This window comes from Solea senegalensis, linkage group LG7 (assembly GCF_019176455.1).
Source record: "Solea senegalensis isolate Sse05_10M linkage group LG7, IFAPA_SoseM_1, whole genome shotgun sequence".
NCBI lineage: Eukaryota > Metazoa > Chordata > Actinopteri > Pleuronectiformes > Soleidae > Solea > Solea senegalensis.
The window spans coordinates 4310519-4330887 of record NC_058027.1 but is presented as its reverse complement, the minus strand read 5'-3'; the positions used below and the strand labels follow the sequence as shown (position 1 = coordinate 4330887).

Below are 20369 nucleotides of genomic sequence, written 5' to 3'. Positions count from 1 at the left end.
AGTTTCTGGTGTTTTACGACGCCGTGAGCGGAGAGACGTGGAATAAAAATGCAACTCACATGGAGTCAACTGTGAGCTTTTCAAATGACTTTTCATGGCCGTCTTCATGGTTGAAAAGCGCCTAATATTGGTGCAGTAGTGGCGTTGTTCGATATGTCCTCATTGTTACTTGGATGTTTGAACAGAGAGAAGCTTTTATATCATAAACTGACTTTTAAATTCAAGTCTGAACGCTGCAGAGGCTTTTGGACAGATAATGTGCTTTCGGCTGATTATTTTCTCAGTTAATCGATTAGTTGTTTGGTCCATATGAGGTTAGAAAACATTGAAAAATGCCTCAAATATCTCAAATATCTTGTTTTGTGTACAAACCAAATTCATCGATCTCATTAAAAATGAGATAGATGGTATTTCATAGAAAAATAGAATAGAAAAAACACTCGCACAGATAAATTGACTGTTTGTTTTTGTTGACCGTCATGTAAAGAAGCTGAGTACTGGCACAACACAGATGCAAACTATTACCACTATACATTTCGATGTGTCATAAACACATTGCCTCTGATATTGCATTAAGACACTGTGGAGACTTTGTTTTCCCGCAGCGGTGTGCAGACGTGCTTTGATAAGTGCTCGGATAAATGCAGTAATGTGACTGATATTTTTGGCTTTTTAAAAAAATCCATTGAACAGGAGCTTTGTTCGACTCTCGCAAACAAACGCTGCGGAGAGCACAGGGGGAAGTAATTGGACTATAAAAGCATGAGAGCTGCACACGCACGTGCACACAGATAGCTGACTCACAGTGTTACACAGTAAGTCTCTGACCTGCAGTAGGGTTATCGATCCATAGCTGATATAAGGGCTTCAATATTGGCTTCAGGCAGTTTGCTGAGATCACACCATTTATTCTGCTACATTATTTTCACTAATAAACACATATACAGTCCAAGTTGTCATAATATCCACTTCATGAGCTTTGGATTATTGTTATTGTAGTGACTTAATACTTGAGGGTGGTTACAAACCTTTATTTCCAATTAATAATGTATGGATTTATGAACCGCTTTCCTGAAGAGGTACACAATGTACTGAACAAACTAGAAACACTCTCACTCCAAAGAAGTGTTATGCAAATTCAATGCAAATCCACACTGAATTACAGACACATAAAAACATACAAATTACAGCCGAGCCGAGCGAGTCGCAGAGAAAGATAAGCCTGCGTCTTGTCTCCGTAATATGATTGTGAGAGGCTTCTGTGGAAATATTCACAGGCGCGAGCAGCAAAATGGAATCATTGTTTCCATATGTCAACATGCTCTGATGTGCGTTTCGCCTGCGCCTGCACGCGTGGCGCCGGAGTAAATATTGTCCTGTGTACAAAAAGAAACTGTTAATCTGCTCTCAAACTTCACGCTTTAAAGGAACCGCAGCTAATTAACCACACACCAAAACAGGAATACATTTTAATATTGATCCCCTCTCATGTCCCTGGTGCATTGTCTGTGTGCACACATACGTGTGTGTGTGCGCGAGTGCACGTGTGTGTGCGTGTGCTTGTGCAGGCAAGAGTATGATTATGAATATTTTAAGAGCGCATTTAACATGGCGAAGCCGGAGCGGGCTCGGTGAGGGATTTGCGCCTACTCTTCAGCTAATGACCCCAGGCGCTTCCAGCAAAGCTTCTTCATATTTTAAAGAAAGTCGATAGAGCTGCAGCCCAGTCAGCAGCATTAAGATTCATACAGACGCCACAGGGACCCTGAAAAAAATTAATAACACGCGTGTCTAACAATCCTTCCTGCGATTTAGTGAAGCGTCCACGCTCCCTGCCTGAAATGCAAAGTAGTAATGAACACACAGATAACATGGATTCTGAACACGCGTGCCGTACCCCTCAAGTCGCTGCACAAACACGCTCACTTCAACATACACGCCCATCGCACTCCTGCTGCCAGAGGTAAACACGCTCCTGCACTCTCTGCCTCACCTTCTTTTAAAAAGGGAGGATGACCCAAGATGGCACTATTTGTTTAAAAAAAAAACCCACTTTCTGAGTTGTAATGAATTTTTCAACACTTCTTATCTGCAGATGGAGTGAGTGAGTCAGTGGCAGCAGGACCTGCCAATGTCTCCCTGCGAGGTTAGAGGTTGTCTGCACTGCATCTCCGCAGCTCTCTGCTTGTTTACAGTTTTACAAGACATGTTCACACTGCTGCTGGTAGGGATGCTGGGAGTGCTCTCTCTCTCTCTCCATATATATATATATACATATATATATACATATATATACTATTGTATTATTGTACAAAGTGGAGTGGACAACAATTTATATCAAGATTAGGTTCCCATAGAGTGGAAACTTGGCACAACTGGTGAAAAAAAGAAAAGGGCCAGTGTTTCTCAGAGTGTCTTTCCAAGTGGGAATATTGATTAACAGTCCAGTGTGTATATTACGTACAAGAGTGCCATCACTTTGATGTTAAAATCATCTCTTGGTTTTCGTTAAGCCTGATAAGAGTGATTTTATGTTCTGAAAATGGAGGCTTAACAACACAAAGGAAGAAGAAAGTCGTCCCTTCTGGTATGTTGACGCACTCAATAAAGGGGAGGGGTCAGTGGAGGAGTCAATCCACATTAGATGTCACTAATTCTTTCACACTAAACTTGACTTGTTTATACTTTTAATCATTAGATATGATGCCGCCGCTAAACAAAAAAGAACAAGTCGAATTTGAGGTCTTGTGCTATAGTGGGGGCTTCCCTTGATGTCAGGAAGGACAGCGGTACAGCAGTCGGCTCTGTCCGCCCTGAGAGGCTAGACAGCATATGGCACACCACCCGAGCAGCCTGGCAGTCTGTAGCAAGCATGTGTGATTTTGTGCCCGTGTAAGAGTGACTGAGGGTGTGTGTAGCTGCTTTAAAAATGTATAACTGTGCGCGTTTGCGGTGCGGTGAGTGAGAAAAGTTTAAAAAAAAAGCTCAAATTAATCAGTACACTGTCAGTATAGCAGTGTTTAGCTCGTGTGTCGCCCGGTGACACTTTCCCATTGTACACACACCGGAAGTGATTTGTTTTTTTGACACGCTGGCGGCGAACTGCAACATTGCGCTAGTAAAGCGAGACAACTGCATGGGAATTCTACTGCTCAGAAAGAAGTTTGACGGGATAAACACTTCTTGAGGCTTTTAAAGAGCAATGCAATATGGAGGAAGTAAATGTTTCATTTTACATATGGACATTTAATAGTGCATCCGTGTGCTCGCTTGTTTGTTTGCTATAAGCATCTCCAGTGTTCAATAAGGCAATATACTGATGAGGATGCAGGACGAGTTAGATGGAGGGGGGAAGTCCTGATCGGCTGTCTAACAGAATCATTTCCACTCTCATATGTGGGAGTTAAAAGGGAAAGAAAGGAATCAATAAGACATTAGTGGGAAGCCTTCAAAAAAAAAATCCGGAGCGATCCAAAGCTTATTAAAGCCAGTAGGTCAGGAAGTTGTCCATCATTTATTTAGGGTGAGTTACCTTACAGTTAAATCAACTTTATTCCATCCATTTGACCGCACCATCTGCCTCAGTTATTCACAGAACGTGTAAATTACAGCAGGCAAACTTGAACTCAAAATCCAGCACCAACCCAAATACTGCACACTCATAGTTCAAATCCTCTGCCGGAGACCAAAGACCATGATGGGAGGCTCATGTAAAGCAGCTCATCAGCAGCCTGTTTGACCATATGTGCCTCCCACACCAAAGTCCCCAGTGGGGCCCCGGCTCTGTGCAGTGATACCATCTCATCTGCCAACATGCACCACTTGGAAAAAACCCCAGTCACCCTTTTGGTTGGCCTATTTTATTCCAGTGTTATGATCTGCACAGATAGTGTCCACTAAGTCAAGGGCTCAATTAAGACAGAAAAACAACAGAAGTAAAGCTGCGTACTGACTAAATGACGACTCTGTGCCATTTCACTTATACCAACGACTTCAACTACATCCATACTACTATGTTTTCAATAAAACACAGTGTTTTCAAACTGCAACCTGTATATCAGCCCAGTCTACCTGACAATAGGAAGTGTAAACAGGAAGTTAATTTATTCTGCAGGTGGTTAATAGATTACTACTTTCTTATACCATATATACATATATATATATATATATATATACATCACTCACACATTCATACCTATGGCCATTTTGGGGTGTCCAATTAACCTCTGCAGGTTTTTGGACCATGGGAAAACCTACACATGCACAAAGGGAGCCACTACCTATTGGGGTACTGTGGATAACAGGCATCTCTGGAGGAGAAGAATTTATGCATTTTTAAACAAAAATGTAGTATGAACCCTTAGCCCTAGACATATGCATCGGAAGTCTAAATATTCGTTGAGGTAGTAGGAGGGGTAGGGTAAAGTGTTAGACCTTCAAATTTTCAGGGGCAGACTTCAACGTGAAGGTTACATTAGTTATCATGCTGTAACGCTACGCCAGCCACAACAAAACTTGCTGTAATATAACAGCTGGCGTGCCTTTTTTTGAGGTGCAAAAACATGTCGCGTCTGTTTACATGATGCCGTGTCATGTTCTTTAAAGGGTGTCCCGTGTCTTCGGAGTAGATTTTTACCCCACTTGTAAATCTGTTTCCCAACGAGAACTGGGAATAGAAAGCGACACATCATCCACAAAAAAAAAAACCTTGACAAATTCCCTTTTGTCTAACAATCAAATCTGTCACACAGACGGACGAGATTGGCTCAGAGCAGCAGGAGGAGGAGAGGCTGGGGTAAAAATTGTGTTTTGTCAAATCACTAAGGTGTGAATCCTCAGGGCTAATGCTGATGATGGCATATGCTGTGGGAGACGGGCAAACAAGGAAAGCAGAGTCCAGTGTCATAGCAGCAGTGTGTGTCTGTGGGTCCTGTGTGGCCATGGTTTGCTTATCCCCCTGCCACCGCACATATGTTCGGGACATGGAACAGTTGGACGTGGCCGAGGGCTAAAATGGGTCAGACCGTCACAGATGGAGGGGAAAGAAACCTCCCACTGGGTCACTGTCACATGACTAACACTCACAGACAGAGATACAGAAGATGTCCACGTGTGTGTTTGTATGTGGAAGAGTGAGTTTCAGGGGACCGATTTTTAACAGTTTTATGATTTTTGTGATAATTCAAGGACTATCCAGACAAGACGTCAACCTTGATGAAGAAATGATAATGGAAACAAATGAAACAAAGCAAAAACAAAAAAGGCAAAATAATCCAAGGCAGTTGGTGATAAAATAAAACATGAGCGGAAAAATACTTTCTGACTGAACTAACAAAGACACTGAGGACTCTAAATACACTACAATCATTTATTACCCTTAACTGTTGTCATAACACAACACTGTTTTGAACTAAAGTGCAGCTGGAAAAATTGAGAGCTATACCAGTGCGATTCATTTTGACATCTTATTGCCCTTAAATGGGCTGGCACATATGCACACTCCAGTCAGAGCTCTTCTGGCTAGAAGTCCCTAAAACTAAACTGAAGAGCAGAGGTGGCCGCCCCTCGACTTTGGAACGGCCTGCCCTGGCACATTGGGTGTGCCCCGAGATTTTTAAATCTAGCATTTCTCCAGAGGTCAGAGGAAAATGACCATGGTAAGCAGAAGACCACATCTGCTAACCCTTGAAGCAGATTGGCTACAGCATCAGAAGACCACACCAGGTGCCACTTAACCCCTGCACCTTAATAAGTGGTCAGTGAGTGTATTTCTGGACCACATGACACCTGTACAATTACAATTCATCATAGATTCCAGGATAAAAGGGTGAAAAATGCCCCTGAAATAAACAAGCATTTAGCAAAGCGACATATCTTAGACTTGACGGGAGGCAGCGGTCACAAACAGCTGCCCTTCTGTTTTTTTCAGCAATCCATGGTGTCACCTGAAATGTATTCACAGTGCTTGCGGCAAAATGTCCTTGGTTGTCAGAACGTCAATTAGAAATAGAATGTGAGGCAATCATTGTAGAGTTTAAAGGTCCCGCGTTCATTTTGTTCATCGCAAACAAATGAGACGGGAATTCCTTTTAGTGTGATCCTTGGCTGCCTTTCGAGTTGATCTGTCAACACCGCTTCCAAACAAAAGAGATGGACTCGTTATATTTCCGCTCTTGTGTTGTGCGGTTTGCTGAATGTGCTTTTGTTGATTTGAATTATTTACAGCGGAAAAAATCACTGTAGACTATGACCTTCCAGCTGTCGATGGGGTTATTTTTCCCTTGGTTTTTTTGGACTCACTTGAACTTTTATAGCTTATAGATTCAAATGATCTATGCCGTCACACCAGAACGCAGAAATTCTCTTTGCAAAAACGGAAGCCATGTCATCAACCATGCAATAGCATGTGGGTGGCATGTGCTCCGCGAGGCAGTCATATGTTTGCAGCGAATCTCTTGGATGAAAGTCAAGTTTGCAGCTGCAGCCTCGGAATAATTCATTGCTTGCCTTTTTACCCAGGAGGAGCTACAGGTAGTTGATGAAGTGGCAGTGCCAAGACTCCCAACTGGCGAAGACGAAGCGCAGCTGCCAGGAGTCAGTGCAGCCAGATGCCGCTGCTGATGTACCATGTGTTCCAAGCAGGGCAACAGTGTGTTTGTGTGTGAGCTGAAGTGGGAGGGGAGCGAACGACGCGCTTGCCAAGACATTCTCACATCGATGCCAACCTGACACATGCTTGGGCACTCCCCATGGTTTGTGTTACCATCTCAGCCTCTCTCGTCGATCTATGGGGGGTCCCCTCGTTCCCTTTTCCTCAGATGCACTCCTTTGCCAAAGCGGGAGTTGGCGCCGGCTTGCGGCCATCCTGCCCATCAGTTGCAAGATCCTTTCAGGTGGTCGTTGCTGAATGGGGTGCTGGCAAAAGGCCACTGCAGCAGAATGCCAGCTTCTGCTCGCTACATATTCTGTCTCATCAGGTTTTCCCCCGAAACCATAATTATAAATCCTTATGTTTGCCATGTGTGGTCCTCTCGCCCCTGAAGAACAGACATACGCTGGACGTTCGGGCAGTGTTGTAGATTTCCAGTAGCTGTGACACAAGAAAAAACCCCAAAAAAAAAACCTCAGTGGCTTGAATTCCAGTTCCAATATAACGCATATCAAAAATATGGCCATCTTCCAGGAAACAAATCCAAAAACGTGGATCGTCTGCGCCTCATTTAACCGACAGAGACGGCATTTGGTCATTTTTTGGTTTAATCCGCAGGAAACGTGGCAGTGTCGTTTGCATCAAAAAGCCCGAAGACGGTCCAAATTCCCCGACAAATAAAGGATTTCCTTGAAATGATATAGCTGCTGGGGTACCATAGCATCCCCCTGCATAGCATTTTCCCACCCGAATGGGAGCAAGTGGTCTTTGACGATACTATTCCTGAGAGTGGAGGGGAGTTCTCCTAAACAAAGGCTCCAATTTCATTAGGAACATGCCATCCTCGTTTGCAGTGTAGGGGGTTTGAAAAAGGGAAGTGAAAACTTTTTGAACGTGTGCCATGTCTGGTACCATTCTCTTATCTGAGGCCCGCGACTGCCAGCTGGCGGCTGAATGTGCCTACTTGCACTGAGACGATGAAGCCAGCCAAGCTGGTTGGCACACTGTGTGGTAAGACTGGCATGTCATCTAAAGCCAAACACAGCTCTGTGTGGGGTATATAGCTGTGTGCTACGCTCGTCCCCCTGCCCCAGTCTCCGAGGAGCGAGGGAGGCGCGAGGAACCTGGCTGTGCTGAACTTAAACGTCTCTTAACAAAAGTGATGCATTCCTCATGGAACGTTGCACACCTTCACTTTGTGATGGGAAATGCATTATGTTCTTTATCGATCAAGCTCCTCTACAAGCAACACTACCTCATTTACCTCTGTTTTATAAACACTGCACCCCGAATAGTTTAATATTATCTGCTCCATACTGTATATCAGGGGAGTCAAACTCGTTTTTGTTCAGGGGCCACATACAGCACAATTTGATCTCAAGTGTGCCAGACCAGTAAAATAACAGCATAAGAACCTATGCACAACAAGTTTTTCTCCTTTTATTTTTCATTTAATAAAGGATATTTTTACAAAACATGACATTTCTTGAGAAATATAAGTGCAATTTCAACAATATCATGCCTAAATTTGCCATTTACAAGTCACACTGGATCTATAAAGGCAAATACTTAGTCACAGGTATCTGGAAGGGAAAAATATTGCATATGACATAACATTTATATTGTAATGATCCTCTGGCGGGCCGGTTCTGGTCCCCGGGCTGTACGTTTGACACCCCTGCTGTATATGGCACAGATAATATAAATACAGAATTATAAATTCTCAAGCCACATTATTAAGTACACATGTTCATCTGCTTGTTAGCACAAATATCAACCAATCAGATGGCAGCAACTCATGGTCAATTCACCATGCTCACCAAGAAAGGAGGCTTAAGTGTGTTTACCATGGCAGGGTTGTCTGAATATTTCAGTAACTATTTTCACACAGAACCGTATCTAGGGTTTACATAGAATGATCCAAAAAATAAATTAAAAAAGCAATCAAGTGTGCAGCAGTTATCTGGGTAAAAATGCAGTTACTCAAATTTGTTTTTAACTTCAAACTAACTAGAATCATACCTTCTTCTTATACAACATCTTCGGGAGCAAATAATATCTTGAAGACTACGGTATCACAACTAAATATGAGTAACTATAAAGCCCAAATCGCCACACATGAGCTGCTGTATGTGTACGAGGCAGGAACCATTACAGTCGCACTCTGTTCCGTGTCGGAAGATTGTCGACGCTGCACCGTCCTTCACATTCAGAGAAGCCGACTTTCACGTTTTAGGTAAGGTGAGTTTGAACTAACGGACATAAGACGGTGACAGAGACACTGGCGTCGTTTAATACACTTCACTGAACAGAAAATGTAATTTTATCGTTCGTTTTTTCACTGTGGTCCGCTCTGTATCACAGTCGCTCTCCTGTCTGTCCCTTTCAAATACAAAAACAAAGTCAAAATTCAGGGTAAGTGACAACTTCACCTGGAATTGAAGGACTGACGTTTCTGTCAGCCCTCCTTAAATCATAAATATCATTTTGTTTTAACTCTGACAAATAATAATGTCAAATAAAGTGACACAAATAATTTGATAGGTGTTTTAACAGCCCAAACACTGACAAGACTCTTCACTACTTTTACACATTTTTACTATTGCTGCATTCCTGCATTACAAACGTGAACGAGCTTTTAATGTGGAGTATTAAAACTGGTTTGTCTCCCACATGTGCTGATACTTACCTTTCCAGGTAAGGTCTGATATGAGCAGATACAAGAGACTGAGGGTGAAGCCATGTTAAACATCAGTCTATGGAGGGCATGAACTGCTCAAACATGCTATCAAGTCTTGTTGCCACTGCCTCCCACCTTCTGAAGAGGACTTTGCCCCACTGGAAAGCCTCTTTTCACAGGACTTTTTCTCCATCAGAACCACGACGATGGCTACTGGGAACTGTTATCCACAGAAGAGCTCATGGATGGACATCAGCCCCATCAATGAGGATAAACCAGAAGCCTGTGTTTGTCAGAGCTCCTGCATTTGGAGACAGGCTTGCTATCATAGACAGCAGTGGAAGCCACAGCTACAAGCAGCTGTATTGCAGCAGCTTTGGTCTTGCAGGTAGAATTAGTGCTGCTCTCAACTCTGACTTTGGCGGTCTGGAAGGGAAACGGATCTCCTTCCTGTGTGCTAATGATGCCTCCTATACAGTGGCGCAATGGGCAGCCTGGATGAGCGGTGGGACGGCAGTACCGCTCTACCGAAAACACCCTCAGGAAGAACTGGAGTACATAATATCCGATTCCCAGAGTTCTCTGCTGGTGGCGGGTAATTCTTTTGCTAAGACCCTCGAGCCGCTGGCTCTGAAGCTGGGTCTGCCGTGTCTGACACTACCTCCTACTTCGAACCTGAGCACTTTAGATGGGACAGACTCCCAGGAGGAGGAAGCAGCCATCACCGACTGGGCTGATCGACCAGCTATGATCATCTACACCAGTGGGACCACGGGGAGACCAAAGGGCGTTCTACATACACACAGCAGCATCCAAGCTATGGTAAGTTTTCTCTTTTAAATCAAAATTATACTGGAATCAAACTATATTACACTTTACCTCCCTATAGTTGTAGACTCAAGCTTTGGTTGACAGCAACAACTTTTATATATTAGGTACACCTGTTCAGCTGCTTGTCTATGCAAATATCTAATCTGCCAGTCACATGGCAGCAACTCAACGCATTCAATAATGTAGACATCATTAAGAAGACCTGCTGGAGTTCATACTTTGTGATGAGTGAATGTGGCATGGTTGTTACATACAAACCTTTAATAGCTGGGTGATGGCAGTCGAAGACCACACTGAGTGCCACTCTAGTAATTAAGATAATAATCAGTACATGAGGTCTAATTTTGTTTTCATGTAAGGCTGTTTTTAAGTCTTTTTTTAGACTTTAATATGAGAAAAGATAATCCTTTGTTAGTCCCACAACGGAGTAATTGTCACAGCAGCAAAGACATTAAGGTAATAAATAATAAACATGCATTTCCACATCTATGAATGTACATTATAAAAGATATCAACTGTTAGGACTATGTATTAAGTAACCTGAACATATATATATATATATATATATATATGTATGTATAGTATGAGCATAATATTTGCAGTGCAATTAGGACTGCTCTTGAAATATTGCACATATGTAAATTTACATCCTTTTATCCTTCAAATCAGATGTAATATTACAAATAAAGTAACAGTGACTCACTGACTCCAGCGATTAATCTATTAATAAATTAATAATGAACTATTCGTCAATAATCAATTCATCAATTTGAGTGGGTTTTTTTAAGCTTTATATCAACTTCTCTGATTTTTCAGCTTCTTCAATGTGAACATTTTCTGGTTTCTTTGCTCCATACAACAAAGAAATCATTAAAACTGAATACTTTTGTGTTTGGGAATTGATTTGGGAAATTTGGGAAATAATAATCAAAATTTTCAGCATGTTCCTCTGCCAAACAACTAATCATTTAATAGAGAAAAATAATCCACTGATGAATCAATTAGGCATATAATAGTCAGTTAAATCAGTTTAAGTTGATACACTGATATAGTAAAGTATGATTTATGTCTCACATGGCTCTCAAATGCTATGCTATCACAAGCCTCCTACACATTTGAAACTCTCCCTGGTTGTTAGTTCAGACTGTAATAAAAGGAATTTGTGCTAAATAGTTGGAGAGACAAGGCAATTAAAAATAAAACCCATTAGTAAATGGCCACTAAAGAATACACACAATCTTCAGTGTATTTGTCCATATTCTGTGGTTTTTGCTCATTACTCCTTGAAGATTTCTAAGTATATTGTTAATATGCTTTTTTGATGGTGCCAAACAATCAATATCGTTTTTAAATACCTTCCAAAACATTTTCATTCAAATTGCAGGTGATTTACTAATTCTAGTCAAGGTTACTGACAAAAATCCAAACTCCCAGCTCTGACAAAGGCTTTAGAACTCAATGAGGCAGGTATTTTCCACAGTGCAGTCAGAAAATACTGACGATCAAGAGCTCCGAAAGACTTATAAATGGAGTCACACGTGTGTTTAGACACCCACCTACACCCATTCCTCTTTTGTTCCTATCAAGGTCTCTAAAATAATCACTCATTTATGCCATTAGTGCTCCTGAAGATTTTAGGAAAATATACCAACAGAGTGTGGGAAATGAAATCACTCTGAAAGACGACAGAGGCTCATTTATCTCTTGTTGGCTGAGGAAAGTGAGCGAGTGAGTGATTAAGTGAGTCTGTCTGTTTCCCTGGAAGGCAACAACATCAGGTTGTCAGAGTTCATGAAAAGCTCCAGTGTCAGGTTAATGTGAAGGAATTCTCGAGACAAATTTGATAGAAGCTTGGATTTAAAATGGAAACTTGATGGCCATCTTCCATGTGTAATATTTTTGATGTCTTTGTGAGTTGAAATACACTATATTTTCAGGTAGGATTGCAGGATATTATTGGTGCCATATTGGTATTGGCAGATATTAAACATTACGCTGAATAAGATGACATGAGTATGCATATGCATATACGATATTAATTGCACTACAAAGGGGACTAAATGACCTTTGCATTTGGGCACGGAGAAAATGGTATTGGTTATTGTCCCAAGCATATTACATGTCATATATCATATATATGCTGATATATAGCTTACATATCAGCAAAAAATCGGAACAATACCACTTTTTTGTGTCCGATACAGATAAGAAATAAACAGCCCACAACATGACTCAGCTAAAATACTATTGCTGATTTCTGTTCATAGTAGGGCTGAACCATTTTGAATAAATATCTAATTGCAATTATATTGGATTGCGATATGATCCGTGATATCAGAGGGAATAGTTTATTCATTCAAAACAACATTTAAAAGGATTAATGTGCGATATGTGTGCAGGTCTTCAGTCTGTAGAATAAGATGTGTAATAATTAACTACTATCAAATATTGCGTCTTCTGCCATTTGAAAATTGCATCGATCAAATTACAATTAATTCTTCAGCCCTAGTGCATAGTGAAGTATGCTATATATAGGATTTTTGGATTGTATCGGATTTTACATTTTTAGATATCAGATATCCGTGGCAGTGATTTCGACCAGAATCAGACCAATACAAATACTGGGTATCGTATCGGCTCATCCCTACTATATATTATTAATTTAGATAAATAAATACGAGGCTCTCGAATCACTGTATGTTTAGACAAATAAATCTGCATACTGTTAATGCATATAACAGTATTTTTATTATGAGAGTTTGTCTGTTTATATCGCCTTGTTTATAGTAATTAGGACTGACAGTGTTAATGCCCATGGCCCTCATGGAAAAGGAACTTGGCTTGTAATTGGAGGGTTGCCAGTTCGAATTCCAATAGGGGATTGGGTACCTTGCTAAGATTGCGCCCCATTGATTGGGTTAATTGGAAAAGTGTTAATGCATTAATTACGGGCCGACCTTAATGCTTTTTTTTGAGTGCATCAATTGTGTGCAGCATCTCACGCACCAGGGACACCCATTTAGTGTGACTGAGTGAGAGCGGGGAGGGTAAGGGAATCGGTCGGTGTCCCACATGGCATATGCAACAAACAAAAAAATGGATTACAACACAATTTCGGGAGAAAGACTTAAATTAATAAATACAAGAGGCTGCAGCTGCTGAGAGATGGTGAGGAATAATTCTGCTGCTTCTCTGTGACACAGAATCACTGTATGTATTTGTCTGTATCATTTTAAACTCTTTACATATTTAACACTGCGGCTTGCCCAACCTTTCATACCCATCTGTATGCAACAGAGAAGGCCTCAAGTTTATTGCACTTCTTAATGTGTGAAGGGTTAGGGTTAGGGTTAGTTCATAAAGTAACTTTCTTTGCATTCATTTGATTCCTAAACAACATACAATGATTAGAGTTGTTTTACACTATTATTATGGACTGAAAAACTGTTCTGAAATGCACATTATTACAATTTTAACATGTGATTTTTAAAAAAACAACAATTTATTTAATCCAAGTTAAGAAAAAAGTAATTGATTTCCAGCCGACAAGCAAACGGGCACCTTAATTATTAATTTCTATTCAAATCCAGTGGCCGTACCAACTTGGTGAAAAGAGGTCCAGGTGGGAACTTAACATTAAAAATGTCTCAAAGTAGGTTTTTAGGGGAGCTTGTGTCATTTTCGTGGGAGCCGAGCGCTCCTCTGCTCCCCCACAACTCGAACCATGCTTATTAGGGATGATACAATACACAGTTTCAATATCGGTCCAATACTGGTCACTGACTGGATCGAATATCAGACAAATGAGAATGTACAATCTGATACAATCCAAAAAATCCTATATTATCTCATACTTTGCACAGACTGTACAAATGTTTCAGTCTGTTTATTTCTTCTTAATTTGTTCCACAGTTGGAGAATTGTGTCATTTGAAATAGCTTGAAATGACTCGGCACAAATGTTTTGTCCAGCTTCATAGTTTAAAAGTTCTAAAATTACTGTATTGGACTGGTATCGGTGTTTGTGATATTGGTATCAGTATCGGTATCGAAAAAGTGGTGATTTTGGCTGATGAAACCCTCCACCCTCTTGATGAGTGCGCTGATTTCTGATGGATGAGCAAATACAGGACTTGGTATCGGTATCAGCAGAGGTGGAAAGAGTACTGAAATATTCTAGTCAAGTAGTATTTTGATAAAGTTTTTAAGTAAAAATACTGTTCTAAAAATGTACTCAAGTTAAAGTAAAAAAGTAGCTTTAGTTACTTTTTTTATGAGATTGAGGTTATTTCTTGTGTCGTGCAAAAAGGACAAGGGGACACAACTCTCGCTGGCAAACCTTTACAAATTAAAGTGCTGACAAAATAAAATATATAAACACATAATGTATCAGTCAAAATGGGTCAAAGGTCACAAATGTCACTCAATCAGGGACCTTAATTAGCACCAATTCACCTGTTCTCATCATTCACTGCCAAAGTTTCTGAGTTGCGTTGTTTTAGACTCTTAGTTCATTTATTTTTTATTGGGGAACAATATTTGTTGACCGTTGAAATCGCTTGGAATGACTCAGCGCAAATGTGTTGTTCACAGCTTCATAGTTGAAAAGCTCTAAGATGACTGTATCGGACTGATATCACATTGGCACACACAATAATGACATTAAAATGACATTAAACACATTCATTTATTTCTTTTTCACGTCATGCCCCTGTTGCCTCTCTCCCTGTCAGGTCCAGTGTCTGGTTTCAGAGTGGGCGTGGACCCGAGATGACGTCATCCTCCACACCTTGCCGCTCCACCATGTGCATGGCATCGTGAACAAGCTGCTGTGCCCTCTCTGGGTGGGCGCCACCTGCATCATGCTGCCCGAGTTCCAGCCTCAGAAGGTCCAGACGGCACTTTATCTCTGTCTTTTTCCCTCGCTCTAGCTCTGTCTCCTGGTACAGTGTAACTTTCATTAACGCCCCTCGGAACAAAAGAGGCAGTTTTACAGCAGTGAGCCTCGGCTGTGAGGACGTTCGATGCCACATGGCTGAAAAAGGGTTTTCAGCTCTTTCCACATCAATTCCTCTTTCTCTGTGTTTCCTCCCTCTACTTTTCCTCTTCCCTCGTTTCTCCTCGCTTCATCTACTCTCTGTCTCTCCCTCTATCAGTCTCGCCTCCTTCTCCTCCACCCGCTACACCCCCTCCCTCCCCCGCCTGTCAAACTAAGTGTTTGGGGCTCAGTGATGAATTGCTCTGTGTGGCTTTGTATCTGACCAATGCCGACTCTCAGCAGGGGCTTAAGCAGCAGATCAATCGATGAGCTGACATTGAAGGATGATAGTGCTTGTTAGGCTGAGGAGGGAGGGAGGGGAAGATGGGGTGCTAGGTGTGTGTGTATGTGTGTGTGTGTATTGAAGTTTAGATGCACGTGTTTTTCTAGACGTGTATTTCTGTTTGTCAGGACCTCGACAGTGAAATGACAGTGAAGGTAGATCGAAAGGAAAGGTCTTTAAAGGACACGCATGACATCTACTGCAGTATTAGAGCTATCAGTATTCAAGCCGTTATCACTGACCTTGCGTACCAAACCGCAAAAACCCCCCGTCTTTTCAACCTCAGAAAAAAAGCTTTTCTTCTCCTCCTCCTGAAGTTACAGTACATTGGTGAAGTAATCGATAGTCTGTCTCTTCTCCCCTTAGAAGATCTCTGAAGGGTACAGCTCGGCAGCAGAGGCAGGCATTGATTTTTACCGATTTCGTCTGTAGATAGCGGCCAAAATTTTTCAGTGCAGCAATTGTGATCCAGTAAATCGCAGATAAGCCTTTTTTAAGTGTAGCGATCAGACTGACAGGAACAGATTCTCCTCCTGGGGATTTACACAGCACCGCTCATGTATATATATATATATATATATATATATATATATATTTTCCTTTAAATCCCTATCGGGTGCTTCATTCAGTGAGTCATATTTTTAAATATCCTCCTGGAAATGTTTCATTCTACTTGGTAAATAAAACCTGTGCTCCGACATATTATTGCAGATAATGCATGAATTCTCCCGTTCTAACAGGTGAAGGCTTTTTATTAAGTCGACTGATTGATGGAGGCGTTACTTACCACACACTCACGTCCGCCTCTTCTATAATTCAGAGTCAAAACTGTTATCTCCAAAGTCATATTTCATGCGCTAATGGTTTTGGTTGAGCAGGACTTGGGGTGGGGGGGGTACATGAAGCTTTTGACACCTTTTTGGCTCCAGTGGTGGCAAATGAAGTCATATAGCAGGTTGTCGGTCATTTGCCACTCTTAACAGACTATTATCTCTACTATTATCTACTATCAACTACTGTATGAATTCCCATGTCATTGTCCCTTTAATTTAGGGCTGGGCAATTTATTGATATAGAATTGTGATTTCGTGATAAGGATTCTTTGATGACTTTTCCTGGTTTTAAAGGCTGTTGCATTGAAAATATTTATCAGGGCTAAACAATTAATCGAAATTTTATCGAAATGGCAATATTTTGTTATATTTTGTATTATATTTTAGATATTTTTTTAAAGCCAAAGTGTGTCACAGTATCATTTCTACAGACTGAAGAGAACATCTTTGTTTCTCACACATCTACACAAATATCATACAGCTTTCTAATTCAAATGATAATAATAATGAAAAAATTATTATTCTCTCTGATATCGCGAATCATAATCCAATTGCAATTCCTGTCAAAATAATCGCAATTAGATACTTATTCAAAATCTAACAGCCCTAATATTTATTATATTGAATATTGATCTGTGAAATGCACTATGCAATAAAGTCAATTCAATTCAATTCAATTCAATTCAATTCAGTTCAGTTCAGTTCAGTTCAGTTCAATTCAATTCAATATTATTTCTATTGATGCATGGAATGGACAAAATCATATTTAAAAAACAGAAAAGTCCAATCAGTAATTGAAACCAAGGTTTGATACTTGACAGATTTTGATGGCCGACTGAACTTTCTAATAATGTTTGGAGAAAAACTGGCAGTTGTATTGGATCCCATGCTGAGCGCAGGACTAAGCAGCTCATACAGTTGTTTAGGATGCAGGCCATCGCTCCAGGGTCTCACCACAGCCTGTCCCCTAGGTGGAGGCCAACTCTTTGACAGACATAAATTGCCTCTCTCTCTCCTCCAGACTGGACTTGGTGGAAGCGCTCCACTGCACATGATAGACACCACCCAGAATGGTCAGGACACACAGTTAATAATCCCTCTCCTCTGCACAAACTTCTTTTCGGTACATGTGCAGGTGAACTGTCGGTGCCCAAAAGTTTTATAGCGGCTAATGATATTGTGAAGAGTGGCATCTGAGTATAGACGAGTCTTCAGTTTTATTTGTGTACATGTCGCCCGTTATGTTTGTTTATCAGAAGAAGAGGAGGTGAATCAAAAGAACAGAAGCATGTGACGAGGTATTTCTGGCACATTAAAAAGGATGTGGTGATACTGTAGGTGAGAGGGATGATGGGAGGGACGCGGAACTATGACATGGAGAAATAAGGGAAGTGAATGAGAAATGGGAAGTAACGGGAGAGTGGAGAAAGATAGGTGAAGCGCAGATTCAGGGGCAGACAGAGAAGTAGAGAATGGAAAAGACACGCCTGGGAAATGGAGGTAAAGCGAAAAAGGAGGAAGTGTGAGGATGAATAGGGAGGGGAAGGGAGACAGATGGGGAGGAGCATTTGTCTCTCGTGCTAGGAGAAGCTGTCGTTCAATTCAGGCTGTTGTCCCGTCCTTCTATCATCTACTGCACTGTATCCAGACTACTCTGTGTGTGTATTTCTTACTTTTTCTCTCATGAACACTCACCTTGTCCGGATTAGTAGTCCTCATGGGGACCAAAACCTGATCCTAACGAGGCAGAACCTAATTTCTGAGGAGGTTTAAGGCTTATATTTGAATTAGACATTAACTGGTTGTTATCAATGTTAGGGATAAGGCTTTATATTGGTTGTCAAAATAAAAGGACACTGTCCTAAAAACGTGTGTATTTGTGTGTGTGTGTGTGTGTGTGTGTGTGAGTGTGTGAGAGAGAGAGACAGAGAGAGAGAGAGAGAGAGAAATGACTTTGTCCTTGAACCAGTGAGTTTATATGATATTTGGACAGTATTTTTTTTATGTGTGCATGTAGTTCACAATGTACATTTATGTCCATTATGTGTGTGTGTGTGTTTACAGCCACTGTAATAGTACAAAAAGGCACATTTGCGAACATAGCAGCACAGAAGGTCTTTTAACTGGCCCACAGCAGTCTGTGCTGTTTTCTTCTCCCTGACCTTTACAGATCCGGCCTTTTTTCCCTTGTCTTTTTTGGCATTGTGTTGACAGGTTTAATAAAAGGTTGCTGTTTGGAATTTACTCTGCCATTTACATCACATAAAAGAAATGTCACTCTTTTCTATCACATGAACTAATAGAATATAAAAATTGTTTTGTTTGCTGGGTTCAAATTAGGCACACTGTTTTCCTTGTTTTTTAAACTTAACTTATCTCTTGTCCTCCCTCTTCCCTCTTTGTGCTTTTTTTTCCTCTCTGTTTTTGGTCTCTGTCCCAGGTTTGGGAGATCCTGTTGACCTCCAAGGCTCCCATGGTCAATGTGTTCATGGCCGTGCCAACCATCTACTCCAAGCTGATCCAGTACTATGATCAGCACTTCACACAGCCCCACGTCAAAGACTTTGTCAAAGCAGTTTGCAAACAAAGGATCAGGTACTTTCTGTAGGATCAATCGTTGACATGTTAGTTAACATTTGTATTTTGGTTTAGACATTTAGATTCCAGAACCTGGATTATATTTCCAAGGCTATGTTCAGACATTTTTAAAAATGTTATCCATCAAGTAACTAGAGCAAAATATTTACTCTCATTTTATGATTGGACAATAGACAATATTATCTCACATTGTGATGAAGTGAAATGTCACGTGAATGACTTGAAAATGCAGTCAAGCATAAAGATTTATTTTGAAGTGCCTCAAGGGGGGAGCCTGCGTCGTTCCAGTCATTCCACGAACTTGTGATGTGCAATTATCTTATTAAAGATCCTTGTTTTTCACACTTGTTTTCCTTAATAACTTGGTAAGCTTTATAAGGTTACATTTTGTAACACACTGATTAGTGTTTGTTTATAATATTATATAGTTAATCAGTTTCATCTGCGTCATTGAGCATTCATAAAATGTACTACGTATTTTTTGCACATATTTTTCTGAAAGCTCATGGATACAAACAAATGAGCGCAGATTACAGATGGAAGGCTCCACCCATTCATGTCTAAGAATCTAAAAATACAGTTCTCACACTGTCATAAATCATCATAAAACATTTATCACAGGATAACACATGCAGCTGTGTTTCAGTACCATGGAGAGCACCTCTTGTCCAGGCGAAACGGTGTTTTTAATAAAGAAAAGAGCTGAATGTTTTATCAATATAATAAATGAACAGACTGTGACAGTAAACGCCTATTTAGAGTTTGGTGTTTGGCCATATTATCATCATGTCCTTTTAAATTGACATATTCCATAAAGTTTTTTATGGTGCTCTATAACCTGGAAATGTGTTATGAACAGCCTGGAGTGTTTTCTTCATGTCTGACCCCCTTCACTCTCTCTCTCTCTCTCTCTCTCCCTCTCCCTCTCCCTCTCTTTCTCCTTGTGTAGGTTAATGGTTTCAGGCTCAGCTGCTCTGCCTCTTCCCACTCTCCAGCGCTGGGAGGAGATTACAGGACACACACTGCTAGAACGCTACGGCATGACCGAGATCGGCATGGCACTGTCCAACCCTCTCAAGGGCCCACGCATCCCAGGTACAAACTGCTGACTGCACCCAGTAATAATAATTGATTAATTTTTTTTTCCCCGTTTGATAAAAATATTGCCATGGAGCCTCAGGTGTAAAAACATAAAACAGCACTAACACACAACAGCGTGAAATGCAGGACTTTGTCTGATAAGCAAAAACTGTAACAGGCAGGAAATGATGCCAGATCTGATCTAAATGTTTATTTTTAAAGGAAAGGTTTGACATCTCTTAAGTGTTTTCCCCTTTTACAAATGTGTTTTGTGGTGTTTTTCGCTCACTCAATGTGAGGGTCAAAGGATAGAGGGTGTAAAGGCCTTCCAAGGCAAACCGTGTTTGTGATGTTATATATTTTTTGATTAGTGTACCT

General features: G+C 40.9%; 2 protein-coding genes across 4 annotated transcripts in view; one reads left to right on the top strand and one right to left on the bottom strand.

Moving 5' to 3' along the window:
- Positions 1-20369, bottom strand: part of cmtm3 (CKLF-like MARVEL transmembrane domain containing 3) — a 272921-nt gene that overhangs the window by 10976 nt on the left and 241576 nt on the right. The gene's annotated exons all lie outside the window — the stretch shown is intronic.
- The window catches only part of acsf3 (acyl-CoA synthetase family member 3), a 39098-nt gene continuing 27356 nt past the window's right edge, over positions 8628-20369 (top strand). The window contains exons 1-5 of one of the 3 annotated variants that reach the window (XM_044030885.1): positions 8628-8885; positions 9347-10151; positions 14893-15048; positions 18754-18908; positions 19861-20006. In XM_044030885.1, coding sequence (XP_043886820.1) covers positions 9408-10151; positions 14893-15048; positions 18754-18908; positions 19861-20006 — 1201 coding nt within the window. In that variant the 5' untranslated portion in view covers positions 8628-8885; positions 9347-9407. The other 2 variants (XM_044030887.1, XM_044030886.1) reach the window with 2 other exon arrangements.